The 19733-nt window shown below is 37.3% G+C and overlaps 1 protein-coding gene across 2 annotated transcripts; it reads right to left on the bottom strand.

Annotated features, from left to right (window-relative positions):
- Positions 1-668: 668 nt before the first annotated feature.
- C3H5orf47 (chromosome 3 C5orf47 homolog) lies at positions 669-19525 on the bottom strand. 2 transcript variants are annotated; one of them, XM_036848663.1, is made up of 5 exons: positions 19229-19525; positions 6945-7030; positions 5076-5175; positions 3568-3606; positions 669-728 (listed from the first exon to the last, which is right to left on the bottom strand). In XM_036848663.1, exons 1-4 carry the CDS (start codon positions 19518-19520, stop codon positions 3587-3589), a joined length of 498 nt encoding a protein of 165 aa, XP_036704558.1. In that variant the 5' UTR covers positions 19521-19525; the 3' UTR covers positions 669-728; positions 3568-3586. The 2 variants fall into 2 exon arrangements, with proteins under 2 accessions (XP_036704558.1, XP_036704559.1); XM_036848664.1 differs by having other exon boundaries at positions 676-728; positions 3538-3606.
- Between the last annotated feature and the right edge of the window lie 208 nt (positions 19526-19733).

The raw sequence follows: 19733 nt of genomic DNA, 5'->3' as shown, positions 1-19733 counted from the left end.
ATTGAGGAGAAAATAAAGGAACTTCACTGAAAAACACTTCTAAATTATTTTCAGAGTTCTGAATCTCTCATTTACTGATATAAAAATAATGTATCTAATTAAAGGCCTGGAAAGGAGAATGTCTCCTCTGATCTTTATCCAGAAATTTCCCTAAAATACTCCACATTATAATATAGACTGCATAAATTTACTAACTTTCCCTAGGATAAAAAGATGGCTTAAATAACTATTAAACACCCAAAATAATTGTTGCTATGTAAATGGTAGGTCTTTATCATAATTGAGAAATTTAGAAAAAGTGAGGAAGCCAAAAATAATTTAAATGAATCCAAATTTAACTTAAAACAATTAAATCTATATGAAGGGATGAATAAAGCAGTGGATGCAGACTCATTAATAAAAGGGAAAAGTTGGCAATTTTAAATGCATGCAATTATACTGATATGCTAATTTAAATTTTATGTAAAATATTAATTTGAATGAGTATGGAATAAGTATTCATTCTAAAAATAACACTTGTATGCATATAATAACAATATTTAACTAAAATTTTTATTAATTTGCAAAGAAACACTACTAATTGATAAAGAACATAGTTTTTTCTATTCAACTATTAAAGTTCCAACAAAACACATCAAAATTAACATATAATTATGATTCAATTTAAAGTTCCATCTTTAAACTCTTCATAATCTTCTTTGGTAAACAGATCCAAAAATAGGTTAACCCTAAATAAAAGATGACAAAATTGAATCTTGTCAATACAAAATGTCATAATCAGTAGTCACTGAAAAATTTTAACATTTCTAAAACTGCAAAGCAACAGTTAGCCACTCCCTGCCTTTACTGTTTTGATTTTTACTTTCTCTAGTTGACCATAAAAAGCTTCTGATGGACTCAGTGTGTAACTCATATTTTCTTCTCCACTCCAACTCCTGCCAATACCCTTGGTGACTTCAACAGCCCCAATTACAAGAACGGTGCCACAAAAAAGACTATATCACAGGCCTTTACCTCCAGGCCACTTCAGCCACTCACAAGCAAAGTCATTGCTTGGATGGTCACTGTCATCACTTGGAACTTCTACTTTACTTCTAAGTGCCGGAACTCCTAAAATGTTCCCAGCTGATATACATATACTTCTATACCCCTACTTTTTTGTACCCCTATACTCTCACTGAACAAGTTCACTGTCCTCCTTTAAACTGTTGATCCCTTGATCTCCCACAAGCTTCATTTGTATCCCCCCAAACCCACAATCATTTCTCTCATTACTCCTAATTAAGCCCCTAGAATCCCTCTTCGAGGGACTGAGACTTCCTCTTCATCCTAGACGTTGCCTGACATTCTGTTCTCAGTCCTCTCCTCTCCCTCCATCCCCACATTGAGGTTTCATCTGCATCTACTGCTAGAACTACATATGACCTTTAAGCAGTATAGATATCACACTGGATCTGATATGACACTTCCAATTGCTTACAATTTTCAGCTGAATACCTATTGTCTAAAATTGTACGTGCCAAAATAAAACTCAGTAGCTTCACAAAACCAGTTCTTTCTCTTGACTTCCTTATTTCTTATCTGCTCATTCTCAAACCTTAGTATCATCTCTCATATTGCCCTACATCTAGTCATTTGTATCCTCTCCACTCTCATTAAGTGCATTTCACTTTTCCCTTGGACTGCTGTTGCAATCCCTAGATTTTCTTGTTCACCTCTTATCTTGCCTCTATTCCAAACCTTTTTATAAAATGACACTGGATTCTTTCTAAAATGCAGATCTGATCAACCCACTGCTTTAAAATGTTCTATAGTGATGATATACAAGATATTTGTGTAGTTTCTAATTATCTTTCCATAAAATACTTATTAATTACAAAAGGAAAAATAGTAACTATATACAGTGGAGAAATGGACATCTTAACCAATAGATCAAAGTTAACATCCTCAATAAGGGATAAATGAAAATCACATGACTCCAGACGTGATGTTCTGAGAAGGAAGTAACATTACTTATATAATGTTCCAGCCAAAAATGCAAAATATGAATCAAATCATGGGAGGTATCAGCAAGTCCAGAGGGATAGTCTGAAAAATAATTGGCCTGCATTCTTCAAAAATGTCAATGTCATAAAAGACAAAGAAAGGTTGAAGAACTGTTACAGATTAAAGAAGACTAAAGAGACATGACAATTAAATACGATACATGACACTGGACCAGACCTGCTATCAGGAAAAAAATCCCATTAAAGACATTATTGGCACAAGAAAAAACTGGAATATAAACTATAGATTACATAAAAGTTTTATACCAATGTTAAATTTCCTGAATTTGATAACTGTAGTGTAGTTATAAAAAAGATATCCTGGTTCTTAGGATATACACACTAAGGTATTAAGGGGCAATACTTGATACACATAACACACAGAGAAAGAGAGAGAGGGAGTAGGATAATGATAAAGCAAAGTGGCAAGATGTAAAAATCGGTGAACCCAGGTAACAGGTATTCTGGAGGTCTTTGTATTCTTCTTGTGATTTCTATGTACATTTGAAATCATTTGGAATAAAGGGTTAAGAAAATGTTCCATGTTTCTTCATTGCCTACTGAACTGAGTACATATCCTTGGCCAAGTATCCATGTGAGACCATTTGAAATACAGTCTCAGTACACTGTATACCTTTCTTCACTATGACTACCTTAAACAAGCTTTAATCAAGCTGTATATTCCTAAACATTTTCTGTGACTCCATGAATTTTCTCATGTCCATGTCTTAAAGTATACTCCCTTCCCCCACATTCCCACTTATAAAAGTCTAATTTCTTTTTTCCAAAGCCCATCTTACTTACCTTTTCTACTACTTTCCAAACCCCACCAAACTGGGTGTAACCTATTCCTAAGAATTGAATGAGCCCAGATGATTAGTAAATCAGGGCACAATTGAAAAACAAAAAGTGGGGGGATGACATGCTCAGTTTAAACCATGTGGCATTTAAAAGTAACTGTAGAACAGCCTAAAGAAATTCAGAGGCACATGACCAGAGGTCAGAAGTAGGATAGAGATTTAAGGGTCATACACCCAGAAAGAGTAACTGAAGTTATAAAATGGGTGAGTTATCTCAGAATAAATATATAAAGAGACAGCAGGACCAACAATTACTCCTAGGGAAGCATTTGTTATTAGATGGTAGCAAAAGGGACAAATAAAAAATACATAGAAAATATGGTCAGAAAGGTAGAAAGAGAACCATGACATAGTCTTCAGGATAATAAGAAGAAAAATTTGAACAAGTAGTAGTAAAACAATATTAAATGTGGCAGCATGTTCAAAAAGAAAAGAGAACTAAGCAGAGATATGAAAAAGAAAAAACACAAAACTTGGACCATAGAGAGAGTAGTTTCAATAGCATTGTGAATATGAGGTCCAAATGAAGCTTATTAAATTTCAACAAATATTTCAACAGGCTAGAATTAGCAATGGGTATACACTAAAGGTTGGAGATGGTAGGATGTAAAGGGGAAGGAAAAAGTCTATACCTTTTAATTGTTATCTAAGTGGATTCTTACCAGAAGATGACAAGAAGATTCATCTTGTGTAATTTGAATCTAGGAACAACATAAAATATAAAGAAAATTCAAGTTGGTCTCTGGCATTGGCTTTCCCATTAATAAATATATAATAAGGAACAAGAATTATAATACATTTTAAAAATATAATTATTAGTTTCTATAATCAGTTTTAAAATTGTAATAAAAATAATGAATTACAAGGATACCTTTCATTTATAAGAGGCTATTTCTGGAAAACACAGCACATTATTTTAAATTGCTAAATAATCCTTACAAGATCACCTGATATTTAATAGAAGGCCTATTGCTGAGGCACAAAAGAACCCGACAAGTTCAAGGTAATGGCCAGAGCAAAATTAGATGTGATCTAGTATGTTTATTAGAGTAATTGGATCTGGATTAACACTCAGAACAATGTCCAGGGTTTTTGCACATTTCTCTGCCTGTTCAAACATCTTTGTCACCTAAGAAACCACTGACAACTTTTTTCCTCTTAATGCCCTCTGCCTCATTCTCCTTCTTAATTGGATAAGAAAAATAAAAGAGTATCACTAATGTGAACATTAGTTCATATGCCATTATTGCAAACAATTTATGCTATTATGGATGCAATATTACAATAACAGTAATGAGTTTCCAGTGCTACACTGCTTACAAAATGGCATTGTTTTAATTATCTTACAAAAATATTCTTCACAAAATCAAATTCTGCAGATTTACTGACTGTCAAAATAAAAGTTGTCCTTGAGTGACTGTACTAAAAACTTATAGAAGCATTCAGCATGGTAATATATGTATTAGGACATGCATGTAAAGGAAAGAAAATGCCTTATGATTTAGCAATTCATGTTACATAAATTTTATCCAACTTAATTGTTTGAGAATCCAGAACTTCCAATTACTTTAATAAACATACTAGATCACATCTAATTTTGCTCTGGCCACAATATCAACTCACTGATGCAGCTTAAAACATGGTTTAATTTATGAATTGTTTTCCAGGAATGAAATAATGACATCAAGGCCATAACTCAATGGCAGATTTTGCTAAATGTATTAAATTGGACTGCAGCATCATGAAAAGGAAGTGACTGTATGAAGCAACACAGAATGTATACTTTTATAATACAATTAAAATGTTTTTCTTCATCAATATGGATGAGTTTTGTAATCTGTATTAAAAATTTGGCGTTTAAAACAAAAGTTGGCATTAAAATCAAATTTAATAGACAAGCGTGTTCCCTTGGCTCAGTCAGTTCCAGTCAACATTCACCTTCTGCACTCTTCCACTCACACATACACCTGTGGTCTACTCTACACTTAATGCTTTACAATGCTTTGACTTTTCATTACAATGAACAGTGATAATATGGTAGCCTTTTTTCTATAGCTCTATACATTGAATGTGACAATTCGGAAAACTACTGGTCTAATGTAATCCAAAGGTAACTAAACTATTAGAGAAGCCAGTTCTCTTTAATAAAATGAAAATTGTGTTAACTTACTTTCACTAGGTAATTGTTGGCATTTCAGCCTAAGTCTGTATTTTTCATTTTCTTCAAGCATTTTAGAAATGACTTTGTACACTCCATTCCATACTGAAACCTTAAAAAGGTAAGCACAGTTAAGGAACACTGGGCAGAGAATCTGAACTATATTGTGATGTAGGCAATTGGGAGTAAGCCAACTGTGTTGCATGCCAGTTTGATATTATCATTATAAAGCAATATTATACTTAGAGATCTAAAAATTAAACATGATTGTTTTCCCATATTCAGTGAATTCTCTGATATCTTTTCCCAACTTCCTAGCATTTCCTCTCTGCAGTATTTAAATTAACTGTCCTGGACGAAGGCAATGTCTTTCAAAGGCAATATCTAGTAAGTCCTATGGTTTCAACATACTCAATTTTGTTTTGAAAGGTAGTAAAAATAGTGAATTTCTATTCCTATGTCTATGTCTAAACCACTGGACAATGATATGATTCTTAATGTATTTTATTCTATTTAATAATTAAACATTTCTCCTAGGACATACCAAAGCAAACTTACTAGAGAACATGAATATACTAGAATAGGAAGAATGGAGACTATAGAAGCAAACAGATAGATCTAGGCTCAAATTCTGGCTTCACTTAACCAGTTGCTTGACATTGGGCAAGTGTTTTAATCTCATCTAGGAATAACTTCAAATATTGGATTATTAGAATTAATGAAAAATATAGGTAAAGCACTTACCCCAGTGTCTGGCACAAAGTAGTTACAGGTAAATATTGGCTATTGCCCAAGAGGAATTGGCTCTTAGAAGAAAAATTTCTTAGTATAGTGAGAAGATTAAATGCTCACTCAAAATACACTTGCTGCAAGGATTAGTCACTTTGAATGCTATTTTATACTATACATGTATTAGAAATCAAACAAACTCAAAGCTCAAAAATAATATAATTTTATGTGTCATTATCAACTAACAATTTCTTTAAACGGAAGTGTAAAACATATAGTGGTAAACAAAGATTAGTAGAGTAACTGATCTTGAATATGTTTAATTAATTTTATTTATTTATTTATTTTTGGCTGAGTTGCGTCTTCATTGCTGCGCGCGGGCTTTCTCTAATTGCCGCGAGTGGGGGCTACTCTTTGTTGCGGTGCGCGGGCTTCTCACTGCGGTGGCTTCTCTTGTTGCAGAGCATGGGCTCTAGGCACACGGGCTTCAGTAGCTAGCTGTGGCTCGCGGGCTCTAGAGCGCAGGCTCAGTAGTTGTGACGCACGGGCTTAGCTGCTCCGCGGCATGTGGGATCTTCCTGGACCAGGGCTGGAACCCGTGTCCCCTGCATTACAGGCGGATTCTTAGCCACTGAGCCACCAGGGAAGTCCCTTGAATATGTTTAAAACACTCAAAGTTACCATGACATTTGGACAGCCAGACATGAAAATGGTTCAGCATAAAGTTTCATGCTTGTCAGCTTTCCTGCTAGAAACTTGTACACCCCTTGCTTTAAAAGAGCAATGTGACACCAATATAGATACCTTTTTCTTTTCTGTGAAATCCATGATTTTCTTATGTAAGAATATCTGAGTTTGTTATATTCTATGGAACATATATTTTCATGCTTTGAAAAAGCTCACAGTCAGCTACATTTTGATTAAAATGTGTTTCATATCTTCAAACACTGGAAGGACTATTCTTTATGGTTAATAAATATTTCCAAATCCAGTTTCATTACTGCTAAATTAATTTTATTTTCTCATCTCAGTAAATTAAATTTTTCAAAAGATGGCACTATTTTTAATGTCTTGAGTATCTTCACACGTTTGTATTTAGACAGGTTAATCTAAAATTCAAAATACCACTCATTCCCCTTTACAATAATATACCTTTTTCTTTTTCTTCATTATTTTGGAAGCTTCATTCAAAGGTATGGGGAAGTCAAACTTTTTAGCTAAATTCTTCTGGGTCAAACCTAATTAAAAAAAAAAAAAAAAAAGAGCCACAAGGTAAAATATCAAGGTCAGCACAGACTTTAAAGGATTCACTATCCTGAGAATTGACAATTATAAATGTCTCTTGAGGTCTCTTTGGGGATTTTTACACTTGTTGGTATATTTCAGATCACTAGATAATACCAGTTTACCAATTAGCTAATACTATATTGGAAAAAAATAAAACAAGAAAACTAAGGATAAACTACCTTGGCGGTGCCTAGGAGATCTCCCTTTTCTGATTTGAAAGGTGAGCCCCCAAAAGGTCAGCAACAGATCTTGTTCTTTACCCCTCCCAGTCTTTGCACATGCTACACACCTGCCAGGCAAATGTCTACCTGCTCTTCAAGACTCAGCCCACACATCACCTCCTCTCTACAGCCTTCCCTCAATCACCCACAGCCCCACAAACAGCACTGGTTCCAGGAACAGGTTCCAGGGACACTTTGTTCACAGCACTCAGCACACTTTTATAGCATGTATTTATACTGTTTCCTCCACTAGGCTGTGACCTCCTGGAGGGGCAGTGTCACCATGTGCCTTATTCATCTTTCTATCTATGCTACCAGACACAGAGTAGGTACTAATAAAGGTTTGTCAGAGTGATAAGCTTCCTGACTCTACTCACTAAACCATGCTGCCTTCCCAAATATTAACTGTGAGAAGAAAACCTAAGGGATTGTGTGTCCAAAGACAAACCCGTACAACAATGAGCATGTGTTCCCTGAAAGCCTTTATATTTGGTCTCCTTTCGTCTGTAACACTCCATACGTACCCCAACCCTTCCCCACCTCATTCCTGCCCTACCACCACTCTATACCTGGCTTTCTTCTACTCCTCCAATATTTAGCTTTCCAGGGGTGGAGGGCCTTCTCTGATTTCACAAAGCACCCTATGCTCAGTTATCACAGGACTTATCATGTTGTTTACTTGAGGAGTATGTTCTAGTCTTCATTAGAGGTCCAGTACTGTATAAATTATATACACAATAAATATGCTGTTTGCTGAGTGAAATAGATTATGTTCTAAAACGGCATGTCCCTATTTAAAGTGATGAAGGGGAAAAACCTACAACCAAGATTACTCTACCCAGCAAGGATCTCATTCAGATTTGACGGAGAAATTAAAACCTTTACAGACAAGCAAAAACTAAGAGAATTCAGCACCACCAAACCAGCTTTACAACAAATGCTAAAGGAACTTCTCTAGGCAGGAAACACAAGAGAAGGAAAAGACCTACAATAACAAACCCAAAACAATTAAGAAAATGGGAATAGGAACATACATATTGATAATTACCTTAAATGTAAGTGGATTAAATTCTCCAGCCAAAAGACAGAGACTGGCTGAATGGATACAAAAACAAGACCCATATATATGCAGTCTACAAGAGACCCACTTCAGACCTAGGGACACATACAGACTGAAAGTGAGGGGATAGAAAAAGATATTTCATGCAAATGGAAATCAAAAGAAAGCTGGAGTAACAATTCTCATATCAGAGAAAATAGACTTTAAAAGAAAGACTATTACAAGAGACAAAGAAGGACACTACATAATGATCAAGGGATCAATCCAAGAAGAAGATATAACATTGTAAATATTTATGCACCCAACATAGGAGCACCTCAATACATAAGGCAAATAATAACAGCCATAAAAGGGGAAACTGACAGTAACACAATCATAGTAGGGGACTTTAACACCCCACTTTCACCAATGAACACATCATCCAAAATGAAAATAAATAAGGAAACACAAGCTTTAAATGATATATTAAATAAGATGGACTTAATTGATATTTATAGGACATTCCATCCCAAAACAACAGAATACACTTTCTTCTCAAGTGCTCATGGAACATTCTCCAGGATAGACCATATCTTGGGTCACAAATCAAGCCTTGGTAAATTTAAGAAAACTGAAATCGTATCAAGTATCTTTCCCGACCACAACGCTATGAGACTAGATATCAATTACAGGAAAAAATCTGTAAAAAATACAAACACATGGAGGCTAAACAATACACTACTTAATAACCAAGAGATCATTGAAGAAATCAAAGAGGAAATCAAAAAATACCTAGAAACAAATGTCAATGAAAACACGATGACCCAAAACATATGGGATGCAGCAAAAGCAGTCCTAACAGGGAAGTTTATAGCAATACAATCCTATCTTAAGAAACAAGAAACATCTCAAATAAACAACCTAACCTTACACCTAAAGCAATTATAGAAAGAAAAACAAAAAAAGTCAAAAGTTAGCAGAAGGAAAGAAATCATAAAGATCAGATCAGAAATAAATGAAAAAGAAATGAAGGAAACAGTAGCAAAGATCAATAAAACTAAAACCTGGTTCTTTGAGAAGATAAACAAAATTGATAAACCATTAGCCAGACTAATCAAGAAAAAAAGGCAGAAGACTCAAATCAATAAAATTAGAAATGAAAAAGGAGAAGTAACAACTGACACTGCAAAAATACAAAGGATCATGAGAGATTACTACAAGCAACTATATGTCAATAAAATGGACAACCTGGAAGACATGGACAAATTCTTAGAAAAGCACAACCTTCTGAGACTGAACCAGGAAGAAATAGAAAATATGAACAGACCAATCACAAGCACTGAAATTGAAACTGTGATTAAAAATCTTCCAACAAACAAAAGCCCAGGACCAGATGGCTTCACAGGTGAATTCTATCAAACATTTAGAGAAGAGCTAACACCTACCCTTCTCAAACTCTTCCAAAATATAGCAGAGGGAGGAACATTCCCAAACTCATTATATGAGGCCACCATCACCCTGATACCAAAACCAGACAAAGATGTTACAAAGGAAGAAAACTACAGACCAGTATCACTGATGAACATAGATGCAAAAATCCTCAACAAAATACTAGCAAACAGAATCCAACAGCACATAAAAAGGATCATACACCATGATCAAGTGTGGTTTATCCCAGGACTGCAAGGATTTTTCAATATATGCAAATCAATCAATGTGACACACCATATTAACAAATTGAAGGAGAAAAACCATATGATTATCTCAATAGATAAAGTGAAAGCTTTTGACAAAATTCAACACCCATTTATGATAAAAACCCTCCAGACAGTAGACATAGAGGGAACTTATCTCAACATAATAAAGCCCATATATGACAAACCCACAGCCAACATCGTTCTCAATGGTGAAAAACTGAAACCATTTCCACTAAGATCAGGAACGAGACAAGGTTGTCCACTCTCACTACTATTATTCAACATAGTTTTGGAAGTTTTAGCCACAGCAATCAGAGAAGAAAAAGAAATAAAAGGAATCCAAATCAGAAAAGAAGAAGTAAAGCTATCACTGTTTGCAGATGACATGAAACTACACATAGAGAATCCTAAAGATGCTGCCAGAAAACTACTAGAGCTAATCAGTGAATTTGGTAAAGTAGCAGGATACAAAATTAATGCACAGAAATCTCTTGCATTCCTATACACTAACAATGAAAGATCTGAAAGTGAAATTAAGAAAACACTCCCATTTACCACTGCAACAAAATGAATAAAATATCTAGGAATAAACCTACCTAAGGAGACAAAAGACCTGTATGCAGAAAATCATAAGACACTGATGAAAGAAATTAAAGATGATACAAACAGATGGAGAGATATACCATGTTCTGGGATTGGAAGAATCAACATTGTGAAAATGACTATACTACCCAAAGCAATCTACAGATTCAATGCAATCCCTGTCAAACTACCACTGGCATTTTTCACAGAACTAGAACAAAGAATTTCACAATTTGTATGGAAACACAAAAGACCCCGAATAGCCAAAGCAATCTTGAGAAAGAAAAATGGAGCTGGAGGAATCAGGCTCCCTGACTTCAGACTATACTACAAAGCTACAGTAATCAAGACAGTATGGTACTGGCACAAAAACAGAAATATAGATCAATGGAACAGGATAGAAAGCCCAGAGATAAACCAACGCACATATGGTCACCTTATCTTTGATAAAGGAGGCAAGAATATACAGTGGAGAAAAGACAGCCTCTTCAATAAGTGGTGCTGGGAAAACTGGACAGCTACATGTAAAAACATGAAATTAGAACACTCCCTAACACCATACACAAAAATAAACTCAAAATGGATTAAAGACCTAAATGTAAGGCCAGACACTATCAAGCTCTTAGAGGAAAACATAGGCAGAACATTCTATGACATAAATCACAGCAAGATCTTTTTTGATCCACCTCCTAGAAAAATGGAAATAAAAACAAAAATAAACAAATGGGACCTAATGAAACTTAAAAGCTTTTGCACAGCAAAGGAAACCATAAACGAGATGAAAAGACAACCCTCAGAATGGGAGAAAATATTTGCAAATGAAGCAACTGACAAAGGATTAATCTCCAAAATTTACAAGCAGCTCATGCAGCTCAATATCTAAAAACCAAACAACCCAATCCATAAATGGGCAGAAGAAAAAAAAAAAAAAACAAAAACAAAAATGGGCAGAAGACCTAAATAGACATTTCTCCAAAGAAGATATACAGATTACCAACAAACACATGAAAGAACGCTCAACATCATTAATCATTAGAGAAATGCAAATCAAAACTACAATGAGATATCATCTCACACCGGTCAGAATGGCCATCATCAAAAAATCTACAAACAATAAATGCTAGAGAGAGTGTGGAGAAAAGGGAACCCTCTTGCACTGTTGGTGGGAATGTAAATTGATACAGCCACTATGGAGAACAGTATGGAGGTTCCTTAAAAAACTAAAAATAGAACTACCATACGACCCAGCAATCCCACTACGGGGCATATACCCTGAGAAAACCATAATTCAAAAAGAGTCATGTACCAAAATGTTCATTGCAGCTCTATTTACAATAGCCAGGACACGGAAGCAACCTAAGTGTCCATCAACAGATGAAGCGATAAAGAAGATGTGGCACATATATACAATGGAATATTACTCAGCCATAGAAAAAAACGAAACTGAGTTATTTGTAGTGAGGTGGATGGACCTAGAGTCTGTCATACAGAGTGAAGTAAGTCAGAAAGAGAAAAACAAATACCATATGCTAACACATATATATGGAATCTAAAAAACAACAACAAAAAAAGGTCATGAAGAACCTAGGGGCAAGATGGCAATAAAGACGCAGACCTACTAGAGAATGGACCTGAGGATACAGGGAGGGGGAAGGGTAAGCTGGGACAAAGTGAGAGAGTGGCATGGACATATATATACACTATCAAATGTAAAACAGATAGCTAGTGGGAAGCAGCCCCATAGCACAGGGAGATCAGCTCAAGGCTTTCTGACCACCTAGAGGGTTGGGATAGGAAGGGTGGGAGGGAGGCATACACAAGAGGGAAGAGATATGGGGATATGTGTATATGTATAACTGATTCACTTTGTTATAAAGCAGAAACTAACACACCATTGTAAAGGAATTATACTGCAATGAAGATGTTAAAAAAATAAAAATAAATAAATAAAATGGCATGTCCCATTTTGTGAGAAACATGCCACTGATCCTGAGTGGCGCACAGACATAGCACTAAAGAATATTAACTCACATGGTGGGAAACTCATTCCCTTTCGAATTCTTTTTCAATCTTATGATTACAGCTAGGAGAAAGTCTGAGTTTGGAACTAGTGTGTCATTACGACTTTTCTAAGACTTGCTAATCTCTATAACTGCAGCAACCTCCAGCAGACAACCTATTTGGCTAGAATTTAATAATATTGTTTTACCTTTATTAGATTGTTTTTAATTAATTTCTATTTGTGGAAAATGATACATGTTTTCCACTGAGGTAATGATGTAAAGTGTTCTAAAAAGAAAATTAGTTGGGAGGAAAAAAATGCACCTATTTAAATAAATATATTAAGTTAATGATAGTGCAGATGATGTGCAGATATAACATAGGAAAATAACTTAAGTTTGGGAAACTCTGCCCTTCATATACCCATAGGTATCCTTCCCTCTAAGTACCTACAACCTGTGGAATACTATACCTGCATCACTTCCAAATGTTTTCTGTTTGTTAGTCTTACATAACCTACACATATACTCCTTGAGGTCAAGATAGGAGCCATCACGTCTATCTGTATTAGTTGGGAATATAAAATATGTCAAGAAGTATAGAGGATGGGAAAAAGAAAAAAGGCAAAATTATTTCTTCCACTTATTTTGTGTATTTTACTGAGTCTATGGCTCCAGTGTATACCATAGATTTTTGTCCCAGCTTATGCTTCAAATCTGTCTCTCCTCCTCTTTCCATACACTCTGACCCAGTCAAAATATACTTCTCCTTCTTCCCAAATCATTATCCATCCCTGATCCATACAAAGTGCTTCACTAACATGTTTTTCCTACCTGTAATCCCCTCCTATCTCAGGAACATGTGTAAATCTCATGGAGCTACTTCCACCACCATGAAGCCTTCCTTGATTCCTTCATCCCCAAATTATTCACCACCTCCAAAGCATTTATTTGTACCTCCACAACAGCATTCAACATCCTCTACTATATATAAATTATGGGTATGTCTCTCAAGTTCTGTGAGAACAGGGAACCAGCTTGACTTATTAGTCTTGTTTGAAACATTAGAAGAGTTACCTGACTTGGCTGCCCCTGGATTTCTAAACTATAAGACATCTCACAAATGGCTTAAAAGCTTATCTTCCAGAAGTGTCTGTATCTCTGATAACTTGACTCCACCATTCAAAAATCTGCAGTGACTATAAAGTTAGAGTCCCCGAGGCATTCCACAATGTGGTCCAAAACTAATTTTTCATTCATTCAATAAATATTTAGTGTATGCACTATGTGCTAGACACTGGGCTGACCACCTCCTCTTCCCTTAAGCCATTTCTGCTGAGTGTGCCAACATATACTGGGCACCAACTCTACACCAAACACTGTGCTAGGCATTCTGCATGCATTACTTCATTTAAGCTTCACAGTAACTCATTAAGGTAGGAACTATTATCCGCATTTTACAGAAAGGGAAACTGAACATCAGAATAGTTAACTAACTTGGCCAATATTACACTGCTAGTAAATGGGAAAGCCAAGATTATGACTTTCTGACTTCAAAGCCAATGCTCTTGATAATATCCACTGTCTCACTAGCAATTTCTCCATTCATTACCTTGATTTCTTCCTTCTATGTCTCCCTTTTCCTGAACTAGCAAAGTCCTTCTAAGTTGTCTCTCTTACAGCACTGATGCCTACTAGCTTATATTTCCATTATTCACATTATTCATGTATAAGTCCCTTGAGAAAAAAATATTTGTCTGATCTATCTGTGTCACTAGCACCTGACCTAGTGTCTACAGTATGGTAGATGTTAAATAAATGTTACTGAATGGATAAATAATTCACCTTTGTTTCCAACAGAGAGCCAGACAAAAGTATGCAATGAATGTCCACTTAATGTTAATACTAAATACATCCAAGAATGAGTAAAATCATTAAGCACTTAGTGGTTTTACTCATTTTACTTAATGAGTAAAATCATTAAGCACTTAAGCACTTTCTAGCTTGATTGAAATATAAGTCTACCTCAGGACCTCCTTCCCTTGACTCTGTTCTTGGTTCCACAAGCACAGCAGAGTGGTCACCAAAGTTAACGGCTCCATCATCCACCCAGCTGCCCAGCACGTAAACTTCAGACTTGGCCTCAACCCATCCTTCTCCCTCTTCCAGCCAGTCATCAATCCTGTCCATTCTGCCTCCATTGCCACTGTCTTAGTTCAGGCTTTCTATCTTTCCACTTTATTACTGCCTCAAAACTGGTCTCTGGCTTCCAATCTCTCCCAATCCCACTCTCTCCCCGTTATCCTCCCTCCAGCTCTGATCATGTCACCCCTGCCACAAAGGAATGGCAAAAAATTCCAAAATTTCAGGACCAAACTTCAAAACAAACTGCATTATTGTTTGTTTCCCAGAAGAGAAGCCAACTAGAGGAAAGCCATTCTAGGTCAGCACAAACCAGTTACAAGAGCAGAAAGCTGGTTTCACAATCTAAGCTCTTTGCCGTCCTGTTATTTCTACCTGACTTATGTGGGGATCTCCAGCACTAATTCATGCATCCTTTCCCTTCCCCCATGAGCTTCTTCATCTGTTTTTCAATGTTCTTCATTTCCAATCCACTATCTTAGTGCTGGACTATTATTTGTCTCTTTGATCTGTTGGTGCTAATGCAATACCAGTTCCATTTTATTCTTTCCTCACTTCCTGCTCTCCCCCCTTTAGAGGTGAAGAGCTCACCACCACCACCACCATACTCTCTCCAATTCCCAGAGTAAATCTTTTAACTGTCTTTATTAGTCAAAGGAGCTGGAAACCTAGTGCTAAAGTGTCTTATACTACCCCTAAATTTTTTAATCACCAGCACAGGGGTCAAAAAAACCTGAGTGCCTTTTAGCAATGGGACCTTTGGAGGAGCATGAAGTCTAAAATAGTGCCCCTGACGAAGGATCTCTGAAAAGCTTATTCTCAGGAGTCAATCAAGTTACACAGAGTATAGTTTTATACTTCCAAATTATCAAAGTAAGTTTAAGTAAGTTAAATTATCAAAGTAAAATTAAGTAAGTTCTGAAAGGATACCAAAAAAAATATTTATGTATTTTTCAACTTGAGCTTCAGTCTTGCCTGCCTCCAATGCGATCTCCCCTATACAGCATGAACTAAGTAAATCTGACCCTATTACTTCTCTTGTTCAAAACCTTTCAAGGCAGAACTTCTGGGTAGCTCTAGACCATGTGACGGGGTCAGGGTGGGGAGAAGCAGGGTATAGTAATCAACTTCCCAAAATTTCTCCCCAAACAACTTTACATTACAAAAATTCTACATAAAACCACACCCTCAGCATTACTTGAAGACAGAGAATGCTGAAAATGCAAAATAAATGTAAGTACAATGAGAAAAGTCATTACATCGTGGCACTATGATCCCATTTGCTCCAACCTCACCCTAAGCAGGGCTTTGTGGCCAGCAAGGAAGAGAAAGGACGGACTCTAGAAAAGGTGGCTGCGGGAGAGCTGGAGCAACCAACAGCAAGATGAAATCCACCCTAACTCTGAAAACACTAGAAGATAACCAGGCAGATCACAGCACAGACTACAGGAAATAATTTCAATGTATGATTTAAAGGGCCAGACACCAAAAACGTGCACTTTAATGGGACTGATTTGGTTAAAGGGGCAAGCATGATTTAAAGGGATAAAAACAACTTAAAGGGACAGTCTTCCAATCTCTTGGCTTATGGAGGAGAAAAAGAACCAAAAGGAAAGCTCATAAATTAGGTCCCAAAGAAAACATCAGTAACATCCATAAAGTGGAGACATTACAAACAACACTCTGATCACATGCAATAAAACTAGAGTTTACTAGGAAAAAAGAAAAAGAAAAAGTCCTGGAAATTTTTGAAAAATTAAATCTATCAAGCAACTCTAGAGTGAAAGTGATAATACAAACTTAAATTACAAAAAAATATATTTTTAAATAGTGACAATAAAACCACTATATATTAGAATCAATGGGATTTAAAGTAGTGGTTAGAAGAAAACTCATTGCAGTAAACACTTTTATCAATAAAAAGGAAGAAAAAAATTAATTAAATTTCTTGCTCAAAATAAAAGCACAGAAAGAACAAAGTAAACCAAAAGAAAGTACACATCAGGAAATAATGAAGTTTTATCTTTTATTATTTACCTTTATTATTGAGGAAGAGACTAGAAAAACAAAATACCTAATCAACAAATCAAAATCCTGTGTTTTTAAAAAAATTAACAAAACACTGGTGAACCTGATCAAGGACAAGGAAGAAAGCACATACATCAAAAAAAAAAAATGAAAAGGGGGAAATAACCATTGAAACACAAGGAATTTTGAAAAATCATAAGACACTACTTTGCAGACCTCTATGCAAATAAATTTGGAAACCTAGATGAAATGGATAATTTCCTAGGAAAATACAGACTACCAAAATTGACCCATTAGAGTTGGAAAGTGTAAAGAGACCAATTTCCATAGAAGATACAGAAAAAGTTATTAAGGAATTATCCCACAAAAAGCACTAGACCTAGATGGTTTCACAGAAGAATTCTACCAAATCCTCAAACACCAGATAGTCTCAATGTTCTATAAATTATTCCAGAGCACTGAAAAGGAAGGAAAAGTTCCTAATTCCTTTTATGAACTAAGTATAACCTGATACCTAAACCAGATGAAGAAGTACAAAGAAAGAAAAACTACCCTGTCTCAAATTCCAATGCAAAAATCCTAAACAAATTATTAGCAAAGAGAGTCTAACATTATATTAAGAAAAAAGTACATCATAACCAAGTGGGATTTATTTCAGGAATGCAAAGTTGGTTCAATCTTAGGAAATCCATTTGTATCATACACCATGTTAATAAATCTAAGGAAAAAATATTATCTCCATAGATTTAGGAAAGCCTTTGACAAAATTCAACACCCATTCTTAGTAAAAACATTGAATAAAATTAAAATTGAAGAATACATTTTAATGTTTTAAACATACACCCCCTTAGTCTTAAAGCCAATACCTTATTTAATGGGGAAATACTAGAGGGATTTCCCCTAAGATCAGGAACAAGACAAGAATACTCACTATCTCCACTATTATTCAACATTCTATTCATGGTATTAACCAGTGCAATTAGACAAAAAAAAAAAAAAAAATCAATTGCAGGCATAAAAATGGGTTAAAAAGAAATAAAATTATCTCTACTTACAAATAATATGATAGTATACCTGGAAAATCATGAGCATTAATGACAAAACTAACACAAATAATAAATGAATTCAGTGAAGTACTAGGATCAAAAATTAACGTACAAAAATCAATAGGCTAAGTGAAAGAAGCCAGTCACAAAAGCGCCAATATTGTGTGATTCCATTTATATGAAACAGGCAGAATAGGCAAATCCAGAAATTTGCAAATTTGCAAATTTGGTATTTTCCAAATTTGCCTATTGTCCAGAATAGGCAAATCTATGGCGACAGAAAGTAGTTTAGTGCTTGTTTAGGGCTGGGGTTGGGGGCAGTGAGGGGGCATGGTGAATGACTAGTCGCTAATGGGTACAGGGTTTGTTTGAGGGGGTAATAAAAATGTTCTAAATTGATTTTGATGATGGTTGCACAACACTGTAAAAAAAACATTGAATTGCCCGTTTTAAATGGGTAAACTGAGCGGATTGTAAATTACGTCTCAATAAACTTTTTTTTTTTTTTTTAAGCATAGGTAGAGGGATGGGCCCTCAAAAAGAGGTAGGACTTTTCCAGGTGATGGAAATGTTCTAGATCCTGATTCTGGTGGTGTATTACCAGGTGTATAACTTTGTCAAATCTCCTGAAAGTTGTTGGGTTTGTTTGTTTGTTTGTTTTAATCAAGAGGCTTTATATACACAAACAATGAACATCTGGAGGACATTACGGAAGAGGAAACCCCATTTACAACACAGGGAAGATCAAATACCTAGGAATAAATTTAACGAGATACATGAAAAACCGATAGAAGGAAAAATTTTAAATATAAAACATTCCTGAAAGACACAAAAGTAGAGTGAAAATGGAAAGACATCCTCCCCCCTCTTTTCAAAGAGGAAGTGACATCATTAAAGATGTCGGTTCTCCTCAGGCTAACTTATAAATTCAATGAGTCCTGAAAGGAATATGGACACACACGCCAAGGCCCCCGTCATTCTGAGGGACTTCAGTGGCTCCGTCCAAGAGCCTCCCCTCTCGGATTCGGATCTCGGGCTGAACTCAAATGACCTTCGCTTGCACTTCAGCGCCCTCTCGGGGCAACACCGAAGCGCAGGTCGGGCTTGTCTCTCAGGCCCCCGGACGGACAGGAGGGCCGCCCACTGCCCGCGGCCAGGCGGGGGCTGGGCGCGGCGGCCGCTGAGCGACACTACGAGCCCGGAGCGGCCCACCGGGAGGGAGGCTGACCGGAAGCTGACAGGGAGGCCGCGAGCTAAGAAGCCGACCGCCCTGAGACTCGGACCCCAGGCAGGACGGCTGCCGAGGAGGACGGAAAGGCGGGCTGACCAGTCGGCACCCTCCACAGGCAGGGGGCCCCCTCCCGAGTCCCCGCCCGCCCGGCCCTTCGCGCCACCTGCATGTGCCTCCTGCCGAGGCCGGCTCCGCGAGCTCGACGCCCGCGCCGGAGAGGAGGCCGCGGGGGCCCTGGGCGGGGAGCCGGGACACAGCTCCCCGCCGCCCGCGGCCCCCGGCACAGCCGCCCGCGGCTCCTCCCGGCTGCGGCCGGCCCCGAGCCCGGGGCTACACGGACCCTGAGCCCGGCGGCCGCCCAGCTGAAGGACGGCGCCGCACTGGTGCGAGCCGAAGCGAGCCACGTAGACGAAGCGCACCCGGTCCCGCCTCTGCTCCCGGCCCGCCGCCACCATCGCTGCCTTCTTCGCGCAACCGCCGCGCGGTGCCCTCAGCAGCCAGTCCAGCGCGACTGGGGGCGGACGACGCGCGGAGGAGGGGGGGCCTGGGGGCCAGACCACTGTGTGTGTGAAGGGGGGACGGGTAGAGCTGAGGGGCTGGACCACTGTGCACTGTGTAGGGGGTGAGGGGCGAGCTGTGGAACAGGACCCCTGGGGGCGTGGGGGGCG

The sequence above is a fragment of the Balaenoptera musculus genome, chromosome 3, assembly GCF_009873245.2.
Source record: "Balaenoptera musculus isolate JJ_BM4_2016_0621 chromosome 3, mBalMus1.pri.v3, whole genome shotgun sequence".
NCBI lineage: Eukaryota > Metazoa > Chordata > Mammalia > Artiodactyla > Balaenopteridae > Balaenoptera > Balaenoptera musculus.
The sequence above is the reverse complement of the archived record's forward strand: the minus strand, read 5'-3'. Positions and strand labels throughout refer to the sequence as shown.